Source organism: Cebus imitator, unplaced genomic scaffold, assembly GCF_001604975.1.
Source record: "Cebus imitator isolate Cc_AM_T3 unplaced genomic scaffold, Cebus_imitator-1.0 Scaffold65, whole genome shotgun sequence".
Taxonomy (NCBI): Eukaryota; Metazoa; Chordata; class Mammalia; order Primates; family Cebidae; genus Cebus; species Cebus imitator.
The window spans coordinates 7765945-7790425 of record NW_016107380.1 but is presented as its reverse complement, the minus strand read 5'-3'; the positions used below and the strand labels follow the sequence as shown (position 1 = coordinate 7790425).

Genomic DNA, 24481 nt, shown 5'->3' with positions numbered 1-24481 from the left:
TTTTGTTTTGTTTTGCTTTTGTTTTTCTACACCTCACCGCAAGGTATTTTAAATTCTTTAAATGTATTCCCGAATATAGAAAATGTTTCTTGGGTTCTCCCAAGAGTGGGGTGCCCAGGCTGACCACAGGCACACACACATTCTTCCCATAGTACAGTACTTTAAAATTAATAGCACATGCAGAGGAAAAACTAAACCCTTTGACGTCACTCTTGAAATGAGGAAACATAAACAGAAAAGGCTTCACTCCAGTAAGCTGCCAGAGTTGAAGCCGATTGGTCTCTGCTTTTCCTTGCCTGTGGCAACTGACAGCACCTCCCAGCCTAGCAGGCCGGCGGCTGCTCACCCAGCCAGTCAGTGGTCTGGGCACTGCAGCAGGCTCGGCTCTGTCCCAGCACTTGTCTGGGAGAAAAGTGGTGTACTCGCTCTTTCTACCTTCCTTCTTTCTCGATCTCCTTGTGTGCTTTTGTGTTTATTTCTTTTCTTTTTTTTTCTTTTTTTTTACTTAATTATATTTCTAATCCTGGATGAAGTTGTTGGATTCTGCAGCACAAGTCTTCATGAACAAGCAGCACCGCTCAGAGATTTCACGGCATTCAAAGGTCACAGAACAGCCACTATGGTTAAATGTCTTGTTTAATGGTTGAGGTATGTACAAAAAATTTAAGCGGCAAGCTCAGTTTTCTTGAGAGAACAGAGTCACAGAGAGATAGCAGGATTTTTATTTAAAATGAACCTGTACATATATATTTTTTTTGTCTGTGATTGTTACTACAGCAACCAGCGTTTGAATTTCCTTCCTTTTTCTAGGCGAACTGACTAAACATGATCACTTACCCTGAATTAACTGTTTAAGGGCAACAGGGTTTCATTCCAACCAGTGTAATGAGACTCTGGCATTTACACTGCACTTTGAGCCCACACTAAGGTGGTCTTTTTAAAAAATGCACTATTTTTTCTCCAACATAGATCTTGGAGTTGAGTAATTTTTATTTTTGGTGGGACAGGATAGGAAAATGCTGGTAAAGGGATTGGTAAGGTTTGCGGAAGAGGGAAGAAGAAAATTATTTTTTTTCTTGAGTTTTTCATGTTGGTTGATAGCAGACTTCAAGATGAAGAAATTAGTAGCAAGAGGGGAAGAAGCTGGTTGTGAGACTGAAGGTAGAAAAAATCAATAGAAGATGTCCAAAAAATGAATTCTTAAGAAAAATTCTTCATCACCTTGTTGCATTTTTCAAAAATTGTTTTGGATTCACAAGTCCAGGAGAGATGCAGATACTAAGTTATATGACCAGAAATTTTGATATTATGATTTATAACAGAAAATAAAACTTCTTTATTACCGCTGCAAATTTGCTAATTATCTTTTCCTACAATAGTTGAAAGCGGAGTCAGATATTCAATTAGGGATCTAAGTGATTGAGCCTGGGGACTAATTAATCGTTTAGAAATTCTGTTCTTCATGTGCTCTAGCCAGAGTGACTATTGCAATGGTAAGAGTGAACCTCTTTGCACCAGAAGGCAGGCATATGCATTCATATATAGTAAACACACTAAATGCTGCAGGAAGCTGGGCAATTCAACACCGGGCTAATGTTTCTTTCAATGGCACATTATTATGTGTTGGGGGGGGGTGGTCCCTGCTAAAAAACATTCCTATCTGAAGAGTTTTTGTAACAGCAATTTAAGTAATATATGGTTACCGTGGATTTCCCTATTACCCTTCTCAAAGTTATGCAATAGCCAATAAAACAGGATTATTTGAAATCATTACCCTGTTCCAGAATTTCTAACTGATTTTCTTAAAGTTTCTATTCTCAACATTGAGAACCTGAAACCTTTAAAACTGGGTCACATAGCAGTCATATTAAGCACGATTTCAAACATGATTTCAAAGGGTTAACAAAATTAACTGCCTAAGACTGTAATGTACCAAGTTAAGAACTGCAAAAATATTAGCTCTGAAATGCAGAGGATGTGCTGTGAATGGACAATTGCTTTTCTGCAGCGCCTAGTGGGAAAACAAGGACTTTGTGTGTTGCAAACGCATAACTGCAGCTCCTCCATTTCCTCTGCTTTATCTTTTATTACTGGCTGGAGAAACAAAGACGGGTGTCAGGAGTTACGTCTTGATTGACATTTTCTCCAATAAAATGAAGTCACTTTTTGTCTCAAGTAGAAGCCCACAGTTAACTAGTTGCAACTCCAAAAACTGTATCTGCCTCAGAAGAATTTTTACCTGACACTGTAAGCTGTCTGATTTCAGAATGTACTCACTCACTTGAACAACACGTGAGAAAATTAGTGGTGACTATATGTCAGCAAATTAGCTGGGAGAAAAAAAATTTTTTTTTTGAATTAAGTTACGTAGGGCAAGGGTGGAAAAGTCTAAGATGTGTCAGGGACAGGAATTAATTTAGGGAAAATAATTATACTAGTGCATCTTTTAATGCCTTACACAGTATTCAGCAGAAAGCTACTCACTGTCAGTTCTCCGTAAAAACCTATTTAAAATGTTTGCCCAGAATTTACTACCTTTCATATATTATAAATTATTTCAATAATTTTCAATCATGGCCTTTTCCAGTGTGTTTGAAAAGCACTTTTGGTGTCAGTCCAGCCTAAAATGTAATCTAAAAATCAAGTTAATGATACAGAGAAGGACATTTCAAACACTGACATGTTATTTTCAGCCAAAGGACATCTTAAATGCAAAAGTAAAATGACCAAGTTTCCTCAAAGTGGGAATGTACTCCCTAGAAAATGCCTCTGCCTAGTAATTATTCTTCTGAAGTCTAATTTGTTGTTAGCCAGGCCCAGATCACAGGAGGAAGCTGTTTGTTAACTCACAGAAGGTAGTGTTGGAAGAAATTTATTAAGTGGTAAGCTAATCCCAAGCAATACTAAAAGGGCTTTGTTTGTATTTGAGAGAAGTGTCAAATTTAAGGATCAGAATAGACTTTGAAATATCTAAGTGTAGAATCTGAGAGGTATTCGAAGTGGTTTCCCTCACATTGTTGGGGTACATAATTGGTTGGGGACTCTCTATATACAGAAATTCTTATCTAAATAATCCACTATCTTAATAATTCAGCTATGAATCCCCCAAAAAATCTATAGCTAAGAATCTATCTTCTAGGGGCTACATTTGGCTCAGGAAGAAGGGACTTGGCATTTGGAAATGCCAAGTCCCTCTCACAGCACAGAGACCATCTCTAATCTCTGTTGGCACCTCCTCTTGGTGGCAGCCCCGTTTCCCCTAAGAGTGTACTTTGGGGAGCATTTCCATTGTCCACAGGAGAGTAGCCATGGGATCAGCACCACTGGCTTCTACAAACATCCTCAGTGGCTCTAGGAATCCCACTTTGATTCATGAGATGGTGCCTACTTTATATATTAGCACTCTTTAAAGTGGTTTACATGCAAATTTGAAGAAGAGAAAGGGAAAAGGAATCTAGAAACCCAAACTGACCCAATACCTATTATGTATCAGGCATTGTTAGAAATTTGAATACAGAGAGTGAAATATGTCAGAGTTCTTGTGTGTGGTCAAGGTACTTATACCTTCTACTTTCTCAAGAGTCATTTAAGTATCTAAATGATTTGATTTGTACTTAGCAATTTTTTTTCATGGAGTGCACTAGCAAGGGTGGTAAACAAAGGTAGTGAACCAAGGTGGACATCCTCATTCAGGCTCTAATGAGCTGGGGGACCCTGAGCCACTCACTTACGCTTGACCTCAGTTTCCTCAACTTATAAGAGCAACTGGTTGTGCTGGGTTATCTCTAACATCCATTTTAGATCCAAGTTTTTATGCTATTCTTATTCTCAGACTAGAATTTTTTAGCTTCATTTACATGTAAATGTGAAAGTATCAAACCTTTATTTCAAAAATCATTACTACCTGTTTTCAGGATGTCAAGGGCTGTGTCTGTGAATAAGCAATGATTCCCACATAAGGAAATATATTCTGGTTGCGTATGAATATTTAAACAAATGAAGAGTCTGTACAAAGAAACGAAGGAACAAAAGGAGAATTTTGGGAAGGGAGGCGGTGATGGAAAACTGCAGAGGAGGCAGCTCTATGCAATTTGGAATTTAAGAAAAAAATAAATTTTGTATGTATTCAGATATTTATTTTTATATGATGATCTATAATGTGATTAAGTACCTTGTTAGTATTTTGGAAATCATGTATTTGCAATGGTGTTCTTAAAAAGTAGAATGTTAAAGAGAGCCAAAGTTTTCTTACAGGTTGATTCAGCTGCTGTGCAGGCCTGAGGTGGTGAATCAAATCAGTTCATTGACTTCGTCCTCCTCATTGCTTGAACTTAAAACTGTAGGAGTTATAGAAAGCTGGAGTCTTTAGAGAACACCCTGGGCAGCTGAGATACACAAGCCAGGAAGGTTATAGCTGTGATGGTCTTGAACACTGTCACAGTGTGGTATCAGCATGGTAGGAAATTCCCTTGGCATCTGGAAAGCTCTCATGGTAGCTTGGAAATTCCAAAGATTACTCATGGGAGTGAAGACACATTTCCTTAACTCTGGAGCCTCAGTTTCCTCATCTTTAAAATAAGGCTGTTGGAGGCTTTTTTCCTTTCCAAATTCTGTGATTTAACCTGACAAAACTAACACTGAATCATTAATGTGATTTACTTTTATTTTTCCACCTCTCTATTTCTTATTTCCACTGCGTCTCTGTGTAGTTTGCCTTTACTCAGTTGTTCAAATTTACATAATTTTACCTCCAAGATAATCTCATTGCCAAGGAAAAACAAAAACAAAACAAGAACTTGGGTTTGAGAATTTCTCCCCAGGAAGACTATCACTCCCTTGAGACAGTCACCTATCCCTGCTCTGTTTCTCTTGTATCAGGTTGATGTGCCCCTCCGTGGCTGTGGCACTCCTATTGTGAAAATTGCAACTAGGAACTTTAATGTTAAAAGACAAATGTCTTTTTCCTAAATGTGAGTCACTGTCCTGGATTTTCTATATTGCTTCATTTAATATCTTCTCAACTCTAATTCCGATTTTTTTAGAGAATAAATGAAAACCTGTTGATAACTAAGTTGGGGGAACCTTCAGAAGAAATTTTTGGTGCATTGATTTTTCATTGAATGTCTGCTCTGAGACCTTGCCCAACCCCCACCCCACCCTGTACAGTGTTGCTGCTTCATACTAGTGGTGGGAGTTGATGCAATTCAGTCACCTTCATGGAGACATTTCTGGGATTCTGTGTGGCTCAGAGCATTCTAGTTGGTGTCTCCTCTGAGTGAGAGTTCACATTTAACACCTCAAGCATGGAAAATAGGGAGCTGGTTTTGCAGTTTTAGATAAAAATAACATAACAGAAAACACACAGAAATCTATTAAGCCATATACAATTCTTAATACTGTATAAATATCTCAATATTTTCAAACTTTAAATCCTTTCATGAATGCTTTATGTATTTATCTGTTTACAGTATAGAAGTATCAAAATAATAGCCACAGTCAATATACCAGTAAAGAAACTTTGTTATACATTTAATGTTCCTTCCTTTCTGCCCTCCCTCCCTTCTTTCCTTCTTTCCTTCTGCCCTCCCTTGCCTGCCTGCCCACTCGCTCTCCCTCCCTCCCCTCCCTCCCTATCCCTCCCCTCTCCCCTCCCTCCCTTCTCTCCCCTCCCCCTCCCCTCCCCTCCCCTCCCCTCCCCTCCCCTCCCCTTCCCTCTCCTCCCCTTCTGTCCTTCCTTCCTTTTCATTCTCTCTCCTGTCCTTCCTCCCTCCCTTTTTCTTTTTCTTTCTTGAATCTGTTAGGGGAAGAAGGGAAAAATAAAGATAGGTAATGAGGTTTTGAGGAGTTTTCCTTGTGTAAAATTTGAAGTAATATTTACTTTTTTTCCCTATATATAATTTTTCATTAAAATTCCTGCTCAGGCTTTTTCTTAATACCTTCTGTGTTCTACATAGTCACAATTCACATATAAATAGGAAGTATATAAAATACCCTTTCTATAAGATGATAATTATTCCCACTGCTTCAGACATGCACAAAAAAGGATTCTGTTCAAAAACGAAGTCTGTACATAACTTAAATAAACTTAATCTCTAAGAATCTTCTTTTGCTCTGGCATGGGGATAGGGTCCAGGACTGGCCTGGTGTGAGGAGTCTGTTTCCATAGGTCCAGGTATAGACATGGGAAGGCTACCATATGCCTGGGTTGGTCAAAACTTGATACCTGAAGATACCAAATGGTTAATGTTTTGCTTTCTCTTTGACTCTAGCAAATCTTTGTCAATGAACATATAGAATTGTTTATTTTTGCATTGTTTGTAACCTTAAAAAAAATCAAACTATTTGAACCCAATAATAAGTGAATTCTTGAAAAATTATTGTAAAATCATGCAATAGAACACCATATAGTCATTTAAAAGAATGAAGAAGCTATACATGAAAAAATCTGGAATGATTTTTTAGATGTATTAAGTCGGGGGGGCTACATTAACATTTTTATGAATACATATACACAGATGTAGTTATTGAAAATTTCTGGAAATTCAAATAAAAAACAACAATGCCTCTGGAAAGAGAACTTAGGGTATGGGATAGGAACAAGGCTTACTTTTCCTGTATATACTTTAAAATTGTTCAACTTTCCCCCCTATAAATGTATTACATTTACGATTGAAAAAAGTTACTGACATTTATTTATCTTGTGATATTTTAAATTGACCAGAAAAAAAAAAATAGAAGGTAAAAAAAGAAAGAATTCTGTTTTATTTTTTTCATTTTATTTAATTTTATTACTTTTTTTTGTTTTTGAGACAAGAGTCTTGCCCTGTTGCTCAGGGCGGAGTGCAGTGGCATGATCTCGGCTCACTGCAACCTCCACCTCCCAGATTCAGGCGATTCTCCTGCCTCAGCCTCCCAAGTAGCTGGGATTACAGGCATGCTCCAGCGCACCTGGCTAGTTTTTGTATTTTTAGTAGAGACGAGATTTCACCATGTTGGCCAGACTGGTCTCAAACTCCTGACCTCAAGTGATCCACCCGCCTTGGCTTCCCAAAGTGCTGAGATTACAGGTGTAAGCCACTGCGTCCAGCCTGAGTTCTGTTTTGTTTTAACATTTCTTCATTCATTTCTTCCTTTGACCCTTGTTAAATTTCTCCCATGTGCCTTTGACATGGCTAGGGAGCAGAGAGCTCCCTGGAAGTAAGAGTCCTGGAAGCGAGAAGATAGGGAGCCCATCATTCTTGTTTGATTAACTTTGGGCCAATCAGCCCTCTGGGCACCAGTTTTCTCATGTATAAAATGAGGGGCTTAGTCAAGCTCAAAGTTTCTTTGAGTTGGTATGTGTCTAAGAAAATTTGGCCTGTTACATGCCCAATTATTTGAGATCCTTTCCGTAAGTTGAATATACATATTTTATGATACATATTTTGCTGGTTTAAACATTTTGACTAAATTTTGTTTTAGAATTGGTCAGTTCACTTTAATTTTTCAAATTAACTATACATGCAAAATTTGTATTTATTCAAACAGTGTTTTAGGAAATCACACATCATAGACTTTTAAAATAAAATTATACTGTAATATCAGTTATTCATAAAACAGTAGAAAACATATTAAGATGTACAGCTTGTGCAGTTATGCAAGCAACTAATGCTTCTTCCTTTTGGATATGATTTATACATTTCTTGGTTCTCCAGGAGGGGAAGAAAAAAGACTTCATTTCCCTTTCTCATTATGCCACTTGCCAGCTGGGTCCAGTCAGATGAAAGAACTCAGTCATTCACAAAAGTGTAGAAAGCATTCTTGTAAGAGGAGATGCTGCAGTAATACAGAGGTCTAAAGAATGCCTTGATTTAGAAAAGGTCACTACATCTAAGAAAAAAGTTGTTTTCTATGTGATAGAAATATAGTGTGTTTCCATGCCCTTAAGATGAGTGTGCATGCTTTTCCAATTAAATAAAAAACTAATTTCAATTGGGTTTTTAGCTTCATTTGGAAAAATGTAGGTATTGGTCATTTTCCATATTTAGTAGTTTTTATTTTCTATTTTTCTAGATCTTCATTATTGTGTTTGGGGTAAAAAATAAAATAATACGAAATGAATAAACATAAAACAGGAATTTGTGTGATGGCAGTTTGGAATAACAAAACTAACATTCTAAACTTTTCTCTATAAATCTCTTTTAATCATTAAAAATCACTATTAGAAATATAGTTCGATATCTTATAAATAAAATAATTAAGAAATATTGTTCTCTTTTTCATTGAATATTTTGCCCCTAAGTGCCCATGTGTGGGTGCATGAGAGAGAGAGGCCCTTCTTAAACTTGATGAAATGCATATAAAAGCTTTGTATATAGTAGTAATACCAAAAAATTAAAACATTGAGTTGGAGAACATAGCCTACTTAAATATATTGTTTCCTAAATTGTAAATCTTTGGAAACCAAATGATCAAATACATCTATTGGATTAAATAGCAATAATGAGTAATAAAATTTAATATGCTTATTTTGGGTGAAAGGAGAAAAGGAAAAGCAGAAAAAAAAAATGAGGATTCAGCTTTTTTCAAGGAGCATTGACCTTGTAACCTAAAGCCCTGAGTTCAAGTTCCAGATGCTAAGAATGATACTGTTGGCAAGTTATTTAACATTTTAGATTTCAGGTACCTATAATGTATATTTAAACCTTTTGGTTCTAGATTTTCTGGCTTTCCTATCTAAGTAGTTATTCAGTTCATAATGCAAATGTCCTGTAACTTTCTAGAACGTTCCTCTTAGATGGGGATTTGTTATGCCCACTTTAAAAGCAAGGAAACTGAGACTCAAATAAATTGTAGCTAATAATTGAAATTCAACCTCAGCTTTTTGCTAACAGTTTTTAATGGTTTTTATATGCTTAAAATTCATCCTTTATCATTTTAAGAATGAGTTAGAAGACATTTTTAAAATACACAAAACATAAAAATATCTGTTTTGAAAATGTTAATCTACCCACTATATTTTTATACAGGAAGTTCAAATATATAGAAGAAAAAACATGATTTTATTTTAAATGCAGTCACAGTGTATTAATCTGACACCTTAAACTTCCAATGTTTTGCTCTGAGAGGCAGTAGAGTGCATTGATCAACAGTGCGTATTTTGGTGACATTATATGGCGACATAATCCGGTGACATAATATGGTTCATTTATTAGCTCTGTGACCGTGAAGAAGTTACTTAATCTCTCTAGGCCTTGCTCTACTTATTTGTTAGATAAAGATGTTTCTAATATCTGCTTCATACAATTCTTGAAAGAACGGAATGACTTTATTTGCAAAGTGCTTAGAACAGAGTATGGAGGAGCATAACATCATGTGAGTGTATCAAGTGGTATTATTTGCTTTCAAGTTTTAGAAATTTTTCATGGAATTATAATTTTGTTGACAGTGCTGTTGGTGTTTAAACATTTAAGAGAAATCTTGTTTTAATTTTTTTTTTTTTTTTTAGTTTAATCATTAAACTATAGCATACATAACAGAAAATTACCTAACATATAATTATGCACTCTTGAACCCCTACATAGAAGTTACTCAAATCAAGACAGAAAAGAAAAAGAACATTATTACATGTTTGGCACCTAAGGAAACACATCATGCCCCTTCCATTCTTTCATTCATTCAGTGTTACATCTTAAGATTAGATAGGTTGTTGCCTATCACTGTATCTTGTTCATTTTCGTTGTTGCATTCTGTTTCATTATCCGAAGTTATTTACTGTTCTACTGTAGAAAATATTTTAATCGTATCCAGTTTTTAACATCATGAATAATGCCAGCATAAGTATTCATGGACCTGTCTTTCGGTGCACATGCACAGGCATATCTGTTGAGGGTATACCCAGGAATAAAGTTGCTGGGCCGGAGGGGAATGTTTATGTCCAAATTTGGTTAAAAAAAAATCAAAAGTGTTCAAAGTGGTTAAAATAATTTACACTACCAACAACAATATATGTTCAACTACTCTACTTCCTCGCTGATCTTACATATTACCATTTTAGGTAGGTGTATAGTGGTAACCTAACTTGGCTTTAATTTTCACTTCCCTGATTACTAATGGTTTGAGCACCTTTTCACATGTATATTGGCCATGTAAATTTTTTTTATCAAGTCTCTGATCAAGTTATTTTGTATATTAATTTATAGGATATTATATATACTTATATATACTATATCTATATTTGATACCTTTGATTGTTATATATGTTACAAACATTTTCTTCCATTAGTAAAATCTCATGTTTTATTCTTCTTTGAGATTTTTATCATTTTTGATTCTTTATATTTTTGTAAAAATTTTAGAATTAACTTTAGATTCTTCCCTAAAACAAAACACTGTTGGGATATAAATCAATTTGGGAAGATTGACATCTTTTCTGAGTCTTCCAAATCATAAACATAATATATCCTTCTATTTATTTAGGTCTTTGTTAATTTCTGTCAGTAATATCTTCTGGCTAGCTTTGTGGTCATTTTACACATTCTTTGCTAGACATATTACTAGGCACTTAATATTTTGATGGTATTCCAACTGGCATCTCTTCAATTTCTATTTTAATTTTTTGTTACTGATACATAGAAAAACAATTAATTTTCGTATATCAGGTAGTTATCAGCAACTTTGCAAAACTCACAAATTCCAATTCATTATCTATAGATTATTTTGCTTTTCCATATAGGTAATTGGAACATCCAAGAATACTAATGGTCATCGATCTTCCTTTTTAATATTGCTAACTTTGTTTTATTGTACTGGATAGGATATTCAGCATATTGCTGAAGGGGTAATCGTGGCAACATTATCTTGTTTCCAGTCTCAGAAGGAAAGCTTTCAACTTTCTCCCACTAAGTTTGATATTTTCTATAACATTTGAAAGTTTCGTTTTATCCCTAGTTTGCTAAGCATTTAACTTATTAAGTGTTCTTTAAAATAGTTGTCATATGATTTTTTTCCCTTTTACCCTATTTATAGCAGGCAATTAATTTTATAATTTCAAATCAAACAAATCCTAGAATGAATCTAACTTGGTCATGATATGTTATGCTCATTTTCAAAATCCCACATTACTCTGTTTCTGAATTGCTAATAATTTTTAGGATTTGAAACTATGTTGATGAAAACCATTAACCTAAAATTATCCTTTGTGGCTGTGATCTTATCAAGGTTCCTTGACTTTATTAAATTGCTTAGGAAATATTACCCTTGTAAAAATGTTCTGGGAGAGCTTTTGTAAGTTTATCATTTTTTTCCTCAAATATTTAATATAAATTGCAAATAAGTTCATCTGGGTCTGAAATATTTTGTGGGCAAGTTTTTAGTTACAGTTTTAATTCGACTTATTTTTAAGGGCTATTCAGACTTTCCATTTTCATTGTCAGTTTTAGTAATTTCTCAAGAATTTGTTGTTGATTATTTTTCAGTCTTTCTTCTTTTTGAATATACACATTTAAAGGAGTAAATTTATTTTTCACAGTTTTAGCTGTCTCCTCTAGGTTTTAAAATTTAGTGTTTCTATTATCAGTTAATTCAAGACAAAATTTCGATTATAATTTGTTTTGGACCCATAGGTTATTTAGAAGTACATTTATTAATTTGCAAACAAATTGGGATGTTCTAGTTGTCTTTTTGTCTTTGTTTCCTAGTATAATTCTACTGTGCTTACAAGTCATACTGTATACCATTAAGATCTTCGAATTTTTCAAAATTTGAATGTATAATCAAATATATAGTCAGCTTTTCTAAACATATTACATGTGCTTGAAATAAATGTATTCTGCAATTGTTAGGTATAGTGCTCTATAGACATCAATTATAAGATTTATTCATCATATCATTGAAACATTTTGTATCTTTACTGATTTTCTTTGCTTCTATTAATTACTGAAAGAGGTATATTAAAACGAACTTCATGATTGAAAATTATTTTCCTATATTTTTCCATCATGTGCTTATATATTATGTTCAGCAATGTAAAATTGTCATTTTTTTAGATCAACGTTGAATATCAGCAATTTTATAAAATTTAAACTAGTATTTTCATACTGTGCTGTTGTATACTACCTTCACAGTAGGAGAAATACTGGGTTCTTGGGGAGCCAAAAACCTTTAGACATCATAATGGTTTGTGACCTCCTAAAAACGTTCAGTACATAAACAGATATCCAGTCAATTTGGCACTGAAATTTCCTTGACTAGGGCGAGTGTGATTAGGGAAAGAAATATCTAAAATGGCTCCATAAGGGAACAGGATGATAATGGACAAAAGGTTGAGAATCCCTTATAAACAAATTTAGAACAGTTATAAATTGCTGGTGAATTGAAATTTTATCATAATAAAACATCCCTTCAATTTTTTTTTACCTTCAATTCTCCTTGGGCTGATACTAAAATCTGTAAAACTAGCTCTTCATTGCTTAGCGGTTGCATGGCTTTTCCATTTTTATTCTTTTAGTTTTAAATTTTCTATACGTTTATGTCTTAGGTGTGTCTCTTGACAAGCATAAAATAAGGAAATTTCATTTTATCATTCAGTCTAGTATTCAGTCTGACTATATTTGCCTTTTCAGTGAGTATTTGATCCTTTTATAATTGATGTAAGCAGTAATATATTTGGGTTCAAATATGCTGACTTACTATATACAATTTATTTATTCTTCTTGTGCTATATTTTTCTCTCCTCACTTTCCTAATTATGAATTAAGTATGTTTGTAATTGCACTGCCCCTTTTCCATTAGCTTTAGCTTATTATTTTTACATTATTTTACATTGCTTTACTGGTGACTATTGTGGGTACGGGGTGCATCTATGGCCTAAAACAAGCATAATGCATTTTAGTACTTTTATTCCTTTGCGGCAAATTTGAGAACCTTGGAATGCCTCAACTACTTTTGTATACCTCCTAAATTATATGCTATTGCTAGGTATTTAACTTTATATAATATAACTCTTTGAATAATTATATATTATTATGTTTTTTTACAATTACATATCTTCTTAATTCTTTCCTGCATCTCTGAGATTACATATAGGATTTCCTTTTGTGCAGTGATGATGATGTTCAGATTTTGGTTTTGTATGAAATGGCTTTATTTTACCTTTATTTCTAATGTGTACTTTTGCTGGTGATAAACTTATAGATTGTAATTCCCCTCCTCCTTACTTTAAAATATTATTGTATTGTCTCATCACTTTTATTGTTTCTTTGATAAGTCAGAAAATAGTCTTTTAAAAGTAATCTGTCCTTTTCCTCTGACTGTAGCACATTATTTTCATGTCTGATTTCTTGTTTTACCTTGATTACTTAGGTATGATTTTCTTTGCATTTAACCCAATTAGGCTTGTATGGTTTCCTAAGTGTGTGTCTTGATATTTTTCAACAATTTTGGAAAATGTTCATTAATTCTCTTACAATATTGCTTCTGCTCCATTCTCTCTAGCCTTTCTTAATGGGGCTTAAGTTACATGGATCTTCAAGTTTTGAATGTTCCTACTCCCATTACTTGCCTTCAATCTCTTTGTCCTTCCTTTTGAACATTTTCTTTAGACCAGTACTTTTATTTCCCTAAGTCTTTCTTCATCTGTATCTAATCTCGTTCAACCCATAAAGCAATTTCTTATTAAGTTATGATATTTTTCACTTTTAAAATTTAGGAATTTTTGGTCATTTCTAGCTTTCTGTCAGAATTCTCAATCTTGTCTCTCATATCTTTAAACATATTCTCCAAATCATTTTAAAACTTTTGTCATTTTATTTAGATCTCTTAAATGTTTATAGCTATTGTCTGCCACTGCTCCTTGTTGAATAAGATTGGCTTGGCTTTCATATACCTGGTTATTTTTGATGAAGCACTAGGGGTGAGTGTGTGTGTGTGTGTGTGTGTGTGTTTGTGTGTGTGTGTAGAGAGGGAGAGAGAGACAGAAATTACTTAAGGCCTAGTGTGATGTTCTCTCTCTAGATATAATCTACATTTGCTTTAGCAGTTACCAGTGGTATTAATCTTGTCTTAATCTGATTTCAAAAGCATTACAATCTCATCAGAGTAATAACTTTATTTTATATTGTTACTTGCTGGTAGTACTTTGACAAACTATCAATTTGAGGCTGCTAATACACTAGGGAGATCTTAGGTCAAAGAACTACTTGTTACAGTCTCTGCCTTTCATTGATACCTCACATTTTCCATCAAGGCTATCTGGTAAAATACATTACTGAGCTCCTGATTTATGGCTTTCATGCATGGAAGTTAGTGTTTTCTTATATAATTGCCAATATATAACTAAAATGAGCTCATAGCAAGTTTCTTCATTATCCAAATTGTTTCACAGTTTACAGTTCTATACAAGCTAATATAATGTCTCAAATGAAAATGATAGTGCATACGTGTTATAAACACATAAACGATTATTTCCAGTACACTAGCCATGTCCTGTGGAAATAGCAAATAAATTATTTAGATGATTGCAAATAAAATAAACCCTAGAGTAAGCTTAGCTATGCTACAGTAAAATTCTGGTCTAGTTATGTAAAACCAGGTCTTTGGTGTTCTGTATTTATCTATTGCCTCTGGTAGTTTGTCGGCTTTTCTTGGGTGCCTGTGTTTTCCTAATACTTTATGCAGATTTTTCCTGTGGGGGGAATCTTTTGAGCACAGGTGAACTTGAAGTTATAGCTAATAAATGTAAAATATGCTAAATCCTTAGCCTAGAGTCCAATCCTTAATAATTTATGAGCAATTTATAAGTAACTTGAAAGCATATATATATAAAAGAGAACAGTTTTAAAACTGTGTTTGTTATAACTTTTCCAATAGTACAAATTTTCTTTATAAAAAGATATATATTTCTAGTTTTTGTAACATTAGGTAGTCTTTTTCTTCCTTTTCAAAATAGAAATTAGAAATTTAAAATCTTTAAGAGAATCAACGTCCAACAACTTTAATGTATGTTACTAAATGTATGCTAAAACATTACGTTGAGAACAAGTTAATATATGGTAAGGTTTAAAAATTTCTTCTAAACTTTTAAGTTCAGAGGTACATGTACAGGATGTGCAGGTTTGTTATTTAGGTAAACGTATGTCATGGAGATTTGTTGTACAGACTGTTTCATCACCCAAGTATTAAGCCTAGTGCCCATTAGTTATTTTCCCGATCCTCTCCCTCCTCCCACCCTCTGCCCTCCAGTAGGCCTCATTGTGCGTTGTTCCCCTCTTAAATGGTATGTTTTATGAAATGTTACTATTCTCCATTGATAATGTTATGCCTTACAGGTAACAGTAGAAGCTAAGGAACGTGACTTATTATTTAAGCGAAAGGACTAAGTACATTTTTATGTGTTACTCCATGATTTTTTTTAACTGAGAAAACATTTTTAACTTTGGCATCTTATAAAGTAATAACAAAGAGTGCTTACAAACTGGAGCTTCAGAAGTAGATGATAGCACTAATATACAGTTTTTAACTGCTACTTTCTCAGATTCTGTGAAAAGGTGTATGAGCTGTTCTCTTTAATACAGCAAACATTTGCAATGTTTCTTCTTTAAAGTAATGCAAAAAGGTAACTTAAGGAATCCACAAATAAATTTTTCAAAGCTCATTTTATGTGTTGAATTAAAAAAAAAAACAGTTTATAAGTCTGATAATTTTGACCTACATTTAGGTTATTCATACAACATTCAGTAAGCAAAATGACATTTATTTTCTATGAAGTGAACCCCAAATTATGTCGTCTGTCTCCAAAGAGGCCTCACAACATAGCTTTCTTTTTTCTTCTAATTGGATTTTTAGGCTAGGAGAAGTTCTTAGGCACTACCAAAATGAGTTTCAAATTCCGTATAGCAGACGGTTCTCTGAGTTTTGTCCTTGTCATGGGCAATTATTCCACAGGTAGATGCCCGCATGGCCACATCAATCATTCTCCTCTGGTCAAACTAATGTTTAAGTATTTTTGCTATCCCACTGCCCCCTCCACTCCAGTGCCTATGTTTTATCAAGACAATGGTGGAAACAGCAATTGGGAAGACAATCTTTTTTTTTGAAATGGAGTCTCACTTTGTTGCCCAGGCTGGCTGGAGTACAGTAGCATAATCTTGGCTCACTGCAACCTCAGCCTTCTGGGTTCAAGTGATTCTCCTGCCTCAGCTTCCTGAGTAGCTGGGACTATAGACACGTACCACCTTGCCTGGCTGATTTTTGTGTTTTTAGTAGAGACGGGGTTTCACCATGTTGGCCAGGCTGGTCTTGTACTTCTGACTTCAGGTGATCCGCCCACCTTGGCCTCCCAAAATGCAGAGATTACAGGCATGAGCCACCATGCCCAGCCTTGGGGAGATAAAAGAATATTGGTTGTAAGAGCTGCCACGAACACACAGAATTTGAATTAGGTGGGGCTCCTCTAACCTTTCCCATAGTGTTCCTACTGTGCACTATTCATTAAAAATGAATTCTTACACATGCTTAACTGAAATTGAATTTTAGGCACAATACTTACATTGTCTTGTTTAGTTTGTCTGAACCTTAAGTACACTGGCTCAATTATTTTTTAACTATGAGAGTCTCAGATAAGTAATCATATGATTCTTTGTTTCCTACTGCTGAAGGTTGTATACATATGTGTGTGTATAAATATGCATATATTATGTCAAGCCATTGAAATGATCATTTTTTGGCCAAAACAGTCAATATCAGCAATTTCATATGGCTCAATCATGTGTGTGCATGTATACCTGTACACATATGAGGGTATAAAACCAGATGACTGGTATGCATTGTTTTTTAATTAATAGAGTCTAAAATTATAAGTAGTTTCTTAGATCTTAGGATTAGGGTGGATATAGACTTCTTTCAAGTGGTGTGAAACTATAAATATTTGCACATGTGACAAATTATTAATTAGTCCCAAATTTTAGTATATTTATAAGTATATATATTTAGTACATGTACTATTACCGAATAGTATATTTATGAAGTCTTCAGAAAAAATTCTGATTTCTGCTTATATCTCTCAAATAATCTCATAAAATCTCTAATATATGGATAAAATTGTCCATTTTGATGAACAAACTCACTCTCATCAATTAATTAGCAGAAGGTCAGTGCTTTTAAGTGAGAGAGCCTAGATTTATTCATTCAACCATCAGGTATTTGGGGCCCTAGTATGGTCTAGGGACTGGAAATAGAGAAGTAGAAAAAACAAAGTTCCCATCCCCATGAAGCTTGCATTCCAGTGAGAGATGACTGACAGTTACCACATAGACTAGTAGATGTGACAGTTAATTTCAGAGATTGCTAAATCTTTTAAGAAAATAAGACCTGGTTCCATAGCTGGAGAGCTCCATGGAGTCGTTCCTCTGCTGAAATGATTGAGAAAGAGACAGCCAAACCTGAAAGAAGAGTGATCCCTGAAGTCAAGAGATCGAGACCATCCTGGCCAACATGGTGAAACCCCATCTCTACTAAAAATACAAAAATTAGCTGGGCATGATCGTGCATGCCTATAGTCCCAGCTACTTGGGAGGCTGAGGCAAAAGAATCACTTGAACCCAGGAGGCTTGCAGTGAGCCAATATGGCACCACTGCACTCTAGCCTGGTGACAGAGCAAGACTCTGTCTCAAAAAAAAAAAAAAAAAAAAAAAGAGTGATCCTGACAGACCAAAAGCGAAGTCCTGAGAAGGAAACCCATTTCAATGCCTGAAACACAGAGAGGCCAGTGCTTTGGGATCAAAATGAGGTGGTGAGGTGGTGAGGTGGTGGGATGGAAGGAGATGAGCAGGCATAAGAAGGCGAGGCACAGGGCATGCAGAACATCACAGGGCATGGTGGAAATTTTACTCTTCACACAGTAAATGAGAAGCCACTGAAACCAGGTAGACAGGGAGAAGAGGCCAACTGATTCATGCTTTAAAAGAAGTACTCTGACTCCAGTGTGGAGAATGGGTTGTCAGCCTAGGCTAGGGACACCATCATAAGCATCCGATGGGTGTGTAGGCAAAATGGGAGATGATGATGGCTTGGAGTAAGCTGGAACAATAGAGTGGTGGACAGTGTTCAGATTTGGGTATTTACCATAGGAATATAGGACCAAATGGTAGATTGGATGAAATGAAGATGCAGCAATACACAGTGCTGTGGTCCCAGATTCTGGAGCTGGGCTCCTTGGGTTCATGTTTTGGCTCTGCCCCCTACCAGCTTTGTAACCTTGGGCAAACAGCCTCTTCTCCATTTCTGCACTGGTAAAACCGGAGGAGGGTGCTAACAGTGCCTAACTTAGAGGATTGCTATGAAGATTAAATGTGTGTGTGTGTCTGTGCACACAGGCTTAGAACTGAGTTCAGTTCTGTGTGTATGTCTGTGCGCACAGGTTTAGAACTGAGTTCATAGTAAATGCTATGCCTATTTAGTTTATTTAGGCGATATGTACTTGTGATATGTACTAAATAAACTAAATTTGAGAATAATTGATTGTAGACTCTTGGCTCACATCACTAAATGGTACCATTCACTGAATTGGGGAAGATTGAGGGAGGATCAGTTTAGAAGAGAGGGGATGCAGGAAATAACAGTTGTGTTTAGGACACATTCAGCTTGAGATGCCTGTTAGTGAAACAGAGATGAAAAGTCTGGGGTTTAGAAGAGAGACCAAAACTGTATTTAAATTTATCAATATATATATACTATTTAAAGCCTTGGGACCGGATGAGCTCACCTAGGAAGACAATGTAAAGAGGAAGAGGGTGGAGAATAAAGAAGCATGGGGAGGATGGGAAAGGAGGAGAAGCAGGAAATAATTCGAATGCATCCACATCTGGTTTTCCCATATTGCTGCCTATATTATTGGAGTGTTGCCCAAAGAGCTCATGCTACAGAAACCTCTGTAGACATGAAAGCGTCTTTAGATGTTCTTACTGCTAAGGGGCTGAGGCTTCCAGCTTGACCCTTATGACAGGAATTTTCCATTTATACTTGAGAGTAGCACAAAGAAACTGGTGGGAATCTGCTGCTCCCCATTTACCCTGAGATGTTTTTAGTGCAATCACAGTTACATGTGGCCCCTAATGATAGACTGATTGTTTTAAATTGTGTCATTATTATATATTTTCCTTTGCATGAAGATATATGGGCATCTCCAATTTACGAAGATGATTAGAACTGAAAAAGAATGGTTCCATAGACAATATACTATTCACTACCACTTGATTCCCAGTCAGCCCACAAAAGCCTGTGTAACCCACAAGGATGTGAAATCAAAGTACAAAGACCACATAGATCCCAAACAGCAGAAGAAACAAGACTTACAGAAATATTTGCTTAGATTCCTTAAGATATGAGAAATGCATTTCTTCTCCTCTTATTTAGGCCCAGCAAAGCAAGAACAGAGAGTTGCCTATTGAGTGGGGTGGAAGGGGCCAGGGAAGGCACTTTTGTGGCCAGTTACATGTAAAGTAGTCAATGACTTTACGAAAGATAAATGTTGAATTGAGAAAGAGAATTCTGGGGAAAGATAGGAAACTGGACATCTACTCTAGCTTTGACAGCTACCTGTGCTATGACCTGAAGGAAGTCACTAACTGTTCCATGCCTCAGTTTTCTTTCATTTTATATTGGCTACAATAATCATTTTCAATGTTGTCATAAGGATAGGTACACACACACACACGTACATATAATACACACATTCATGTGTGACCATGCGGATGGTGGAAAGATCTCAGTAACTATTAACTATTGTTTATTATTGTTGTCTTATAGCCTCATATCATCTCTTGGTTTTTTTATCTTAATGAATGATTCTTAGGAAACTATGAATGACCAGACTTTAATAATGTGGAGCAGTAATAACAGAAATGAGATTTAAAAGAAAACAACTAATTCAAGCAATATGGGAGAAATTTTATTCATAACATTGTGATTAGGTCACCTAGTTTCTCATTAGCGTTTCCAGTTTTTCCTAACAGATGCCTCAGTGAGTTGTCAAGAATGATCTAATTCTAGCTTTTTTAAAGGCTTGGTGCTTGCAGCAAAGAGTTCAGTTGCTTTAGCAAGTTATCTTATATAAGTATAGTCAGTAGCATCCTGGTAATTTGCCTCCAGAAAACAATCTAGAATTTTATTATAAACTGTTATTTACTCTTATAGCATCATTCAACGTACAAAGCAGGAAGAATTCCTGTTTAAGATTTTCATAATTTTATCAATGACTTCCCAACGTTGCTTACACTTTTCTTGTAGAGTATCATCCACATTATACTAACACTGCAATTGTCTTTTTAAAAATATTTTCTATTTCACATAAAATACTGCCAAAAAATCATACAGAAAAGATATATTTGAGCTTTCCAATTTGTATAGCTTCTCCAAAGAATGCAGTGTCAAATGCAAGTGTTTATAGTATATTAAAAATTGATTAGAAATAAATGTTTCCTTTTTATACTGTCTTATTCATGCTCTTTGCTTCAAGACCACACAGAAGAAAACTCAACATTGTGGACCCTCCCTACCTAACAAAGTCTCACATGGTGAACTCATTCCATGTTTGAAGTGAGTCTGTTAGGTCAATACTTTCAAGGACTATGTAGACACATTAACTGAAGTCTACTATGGGGATTTTGTCTGAAAATTTACTTTTCTGCCCAATTAATCAACTTTTTGATTAGTTAATATAAAATGCATTCAGTGTCCATCTGAACTTTGGAAAATATAACCTGATTTAATACTACTCATTTATATAGTACTGAGTGTGTGTGAATGAGGGAATGTGCTTTATTTCTCATTTCTCCACACCCAAATCTTTCACTTATGTTTTGTTTTTGAAAACCTCATAATCAGCAGATTAAGATTATCTTGAACTTAGGGATGATTTTTCTCAGTTTATACTTTATTCTATAAATAGGGTTCTATGGAACTGTGTAATTTTTGTGTCTCGATGGTTGTCTAATACATTAATCTTAATTTCAATTAATTTCCTAGAATTACTCATGTATCGATGAATTTATTTTACAAGCATTAAAAAGTTCACCCTGTTAACAACAGTCCATGTATACAATTGCTCCATACAATGAAGGTTCCTGATTTTGAAGCTGGGTGAATGACCTGAGAGCAAAACAAATCTAGTGATCTAGTGATCTAGTGATCTAGTGATCTACCACTAAGTGGCAATTGTTATTTAACTCCCTTCACTCTTCTCTACCACAGATTTCTAACTTCTCCTGTCAAAAACACACCTGAATTTCTGAACCATTCACAAATGCACAATGACATGGCAGACACAGATATCTTAGAATGGGGGTAAAGATGCCTTCCCAATATCTTCAAGTGTCCCCTTTGTCTCCAGGTTTTGCAAACACGACATTTGAGTCCACATCTATGCGAAAAAAATTTTTTCACCAAAATAATACAGTGTCCTATGATTATTTTTATTTTGGAGGTTTTGGCCAAATTGTTTTTGAAGGATTATTGAATCATCTTTTATATGTATCTTTAATATAGTATGATGTAGTTCTGGTAGTTTCAAGAATTCTTGAAAATAAGGGGTGCTTTAAGACAATAGTAGAATTTACTGAATTTATGAGGTAGGGATATATGATTGATTGATTTTGGAGTGTATTATTTTTATATTTGTTGTAATTGAAAAAGCAACATAAACATTATAAATAAATGAGCAAATAAGTAAATATTGATAATCATTCTTCTTATATTGATAATCAATATAAACTTTGGTTTATATTTCCAGAAATGGACATTGTTTTTTACTTTGAAAAGCTTAAATTTTTAATTACAAATATTTCAAATGTAAGAAAACTGTCAGCAATAATATGACGGACATCCACGTATCCACCATCTAGCGGGCCATCTATTCATTGATTCATTTATTCATTCAACAAATATTTATTGAGAACTGCTAAGCTAGACATTGTTCTAGGCACCTGCAGATTCAGCAATGAGCAAAATAGATCATAATAAATTCAACACGTGTAAAAGATGATAGTTGCTGATGATTGCTATAGAAAAAAGAAGAGCAGAAAAAATGCTAGGGAATGTGGAGGAGATGGGCATGATATTTGGGTGCTTGGGAGGTCTTACTGAGAAGATAACTTCTGAGACTTGAAGGAATTGAGGGAGTAAACCATGCAGATAACCTGGGGAAAGAATGTTCACATTAGAGGACACCATAAGTGCAAACGCCTGGAGGTGGGAATGCATCTGATGACGTGAGCCTCTCTATTATAATCTCTCTGCTTCGTTAATTTCTATCCTTGGTCCAGTGGTTTTCTTTCTTCTACTGATTTCTGGCTTACCCTGTTGCTGAGTTTTCATCTTACCTTCTTTCTGATTTATGCTTTGCGAACTATAAATTTCCCTCCAAATGCTTCTTTAGCAACAACATCACAACCTTTGACAGAAATATATTCACTGTGATCCATTTCTAAATATTTTCTAATTTCCATGATTTTGTTTCTACTCAGTGATTATTTGAAGTGGTTATTTTAGATTTCTTAAGTGAGACAATCTTTTATTATTGATTTCCAAATTTAATGCATTATATTCAGGGAATGCTGCTTGTGTAAAGTGATTTCTAAATATCTTTGAGTCTTGCTTTGTAGCTTGTCACTAATTTTTATTTTTAAAATCCATGTAAGAATGAAAATAACATATTTTCTATAATTGTTGGAAACAGTAATTATATGTAGTCATCAGAGAAAACTTGTTAACTGTGTTGTCAAAATCGTCCATTCCCTTATACTGGGAATAATCTATTCTCTTTTTTCCCTTCTGGGTCAATGACTGTAATAGGCAAGTTAAAATTTCCTGCTGTGATAATAGATTTGTGAATTTCTCCTTATAATTCTGTCAACTTTTGCTTTGTATACTTTGAAGTTTGCCTGGTAGGTAAATGTAAATTCAGAGGGATAATCTTCCTGGTAATTGTTACTTTTATTTCTGCTAAGAAGTCTATTCCATTTATGAAAATATTAATATCTTAATAATCTAATATTAAGAGCTTCTATTCCAGTTCTCTTTGGGTTACAGTTTTCCTGATATATCTCTTTTTATCCTCTTTCAACGTTTCTGTGAGTACATATTCTTGGTGTGTCTTTTTTAAACAATATATAACTGAATTTAATTTTTAATGCAATCAGACACAGTCTTTTAACTGTCAAGCTAAACCCATATATACATTAAGAATTATTTATTCAAATCTAACTTTGTTTGGCTAGTCATCATTTTCTTTTTACTACTTTGCTTTTTTCTGCTTTCAACTAGATGGATTGAGGTTTTGAATACATTTTCTCATTGGTTTAGAAATTAGACATTTCATTTTTTGTGGTTTCAGTAGGTACACTTACATTTTTAGCATTTTATACTAGAATTAAAATATAAATAAATTTATTTGTATTTAATATCCCTATCATACCCTGGAAAAATATAAGAAACTTACTTCAATCATCTTAAATGAGATCATGTCCATCCCTAGAACTGTTATTGTTGTATGTATCTGAGCTCTACTCTGTTTTGAAACCCTGAGCTATTTTCTTTTTAAATTTTTATAGCAAGTGCTTATCTAAATTTACTCATATGTTTCCCAATATTGTTCAACGTTCCTTCATACATTTCATTTTTCCTTTTCAGGTTCACATTCAATCTTAAAGGGTATGTAAGTGGTAAATATTTTTAGTGTTTAGACTAAAAAGTATCCTTATTTAACCTTCATTCTTGAATGATAATTTAACAGGATCTAGAATTCTCTAGGTTTTAGTCATTTTCTCTGAGCCCTTTGAGGACAATATTCACTTTCCATTTGGTCTCTGTTGTTGCCACAGAAATTCTTTTGTGAGGCTAATTGGTGTGACTTTGTGGTCATCTGTTATTTCTGGTTGCTTTTAAAGTTTTCTCTCTGTGGTGGTTCAGGTCTTCTGCAAAGGACGCACCAAGACAAAATTAGAAACATAAGAAATTTGGGGAGGAAAGTGCCTGTGAAGGACAGAGCAGAAGGGGACAGGAATAGATGGAGACAGCCTTCAGACCTCAGGGCAGGTGTCACTGGTAAAAAAGGAGGGAGAAGAACAGGAGCTTGAGGGTAAAAAAAAAGTTCAAGTAGCAGGGCAGCCAGGCTCCTGGGGGTCTGCTAAGTAGAAATGACTATGAGAAGAGTTCAGCATTGAGCAGGAAGGGCTTGGCTGTAGCACCCCACCATGCCCAGCACAGAAGTGGAGCAGTGGGGAGAGAGTGACCTCCACACACACAGAAGTGGATCTGAGGCTGTTGGCTGTCAGCTGTCAGTTGAGTGCACATCTGGTAGCAGGTCCCCTAGAAGAGGAGAGCTGAGGTCCACCATACTCTTTCAGGTTTTGCAGCTTCACTGAAGTGTCTAGATTTACTTTTATTTTTCCTACCTCGTAATCTCGTATTTCTTCTTGCCTACATTTCATATACTTCATCACAGCTGGT

At 34.9% G+C, this 24481-nt stretch overlaps 1 protein-coding gene across 1 annotated transcript in view; it reads left to right on the top strand.

Annotated features, from left to right (window-relative positions):
• The first annotated feature begins 260 nt into the window (after positions 1 to 260).
• PDE7B (phosphodiesterase 7B) overlaps positions 261 to 24481 on the top strand; it is a 336838-nt gene continuing 312617 nt past the window's right edge. The window contains exon 1 of the mRNA XM_017530472.2: positions 261 to 648. Coding sequence (XP_017385961.1) covers positions 628 to 648 — 21 coding nt within the window. The 5' untranslated portion in view covers positions 261 to 627. The remainder of the gene's footprint in view (positions 649 to 24481) is intronic.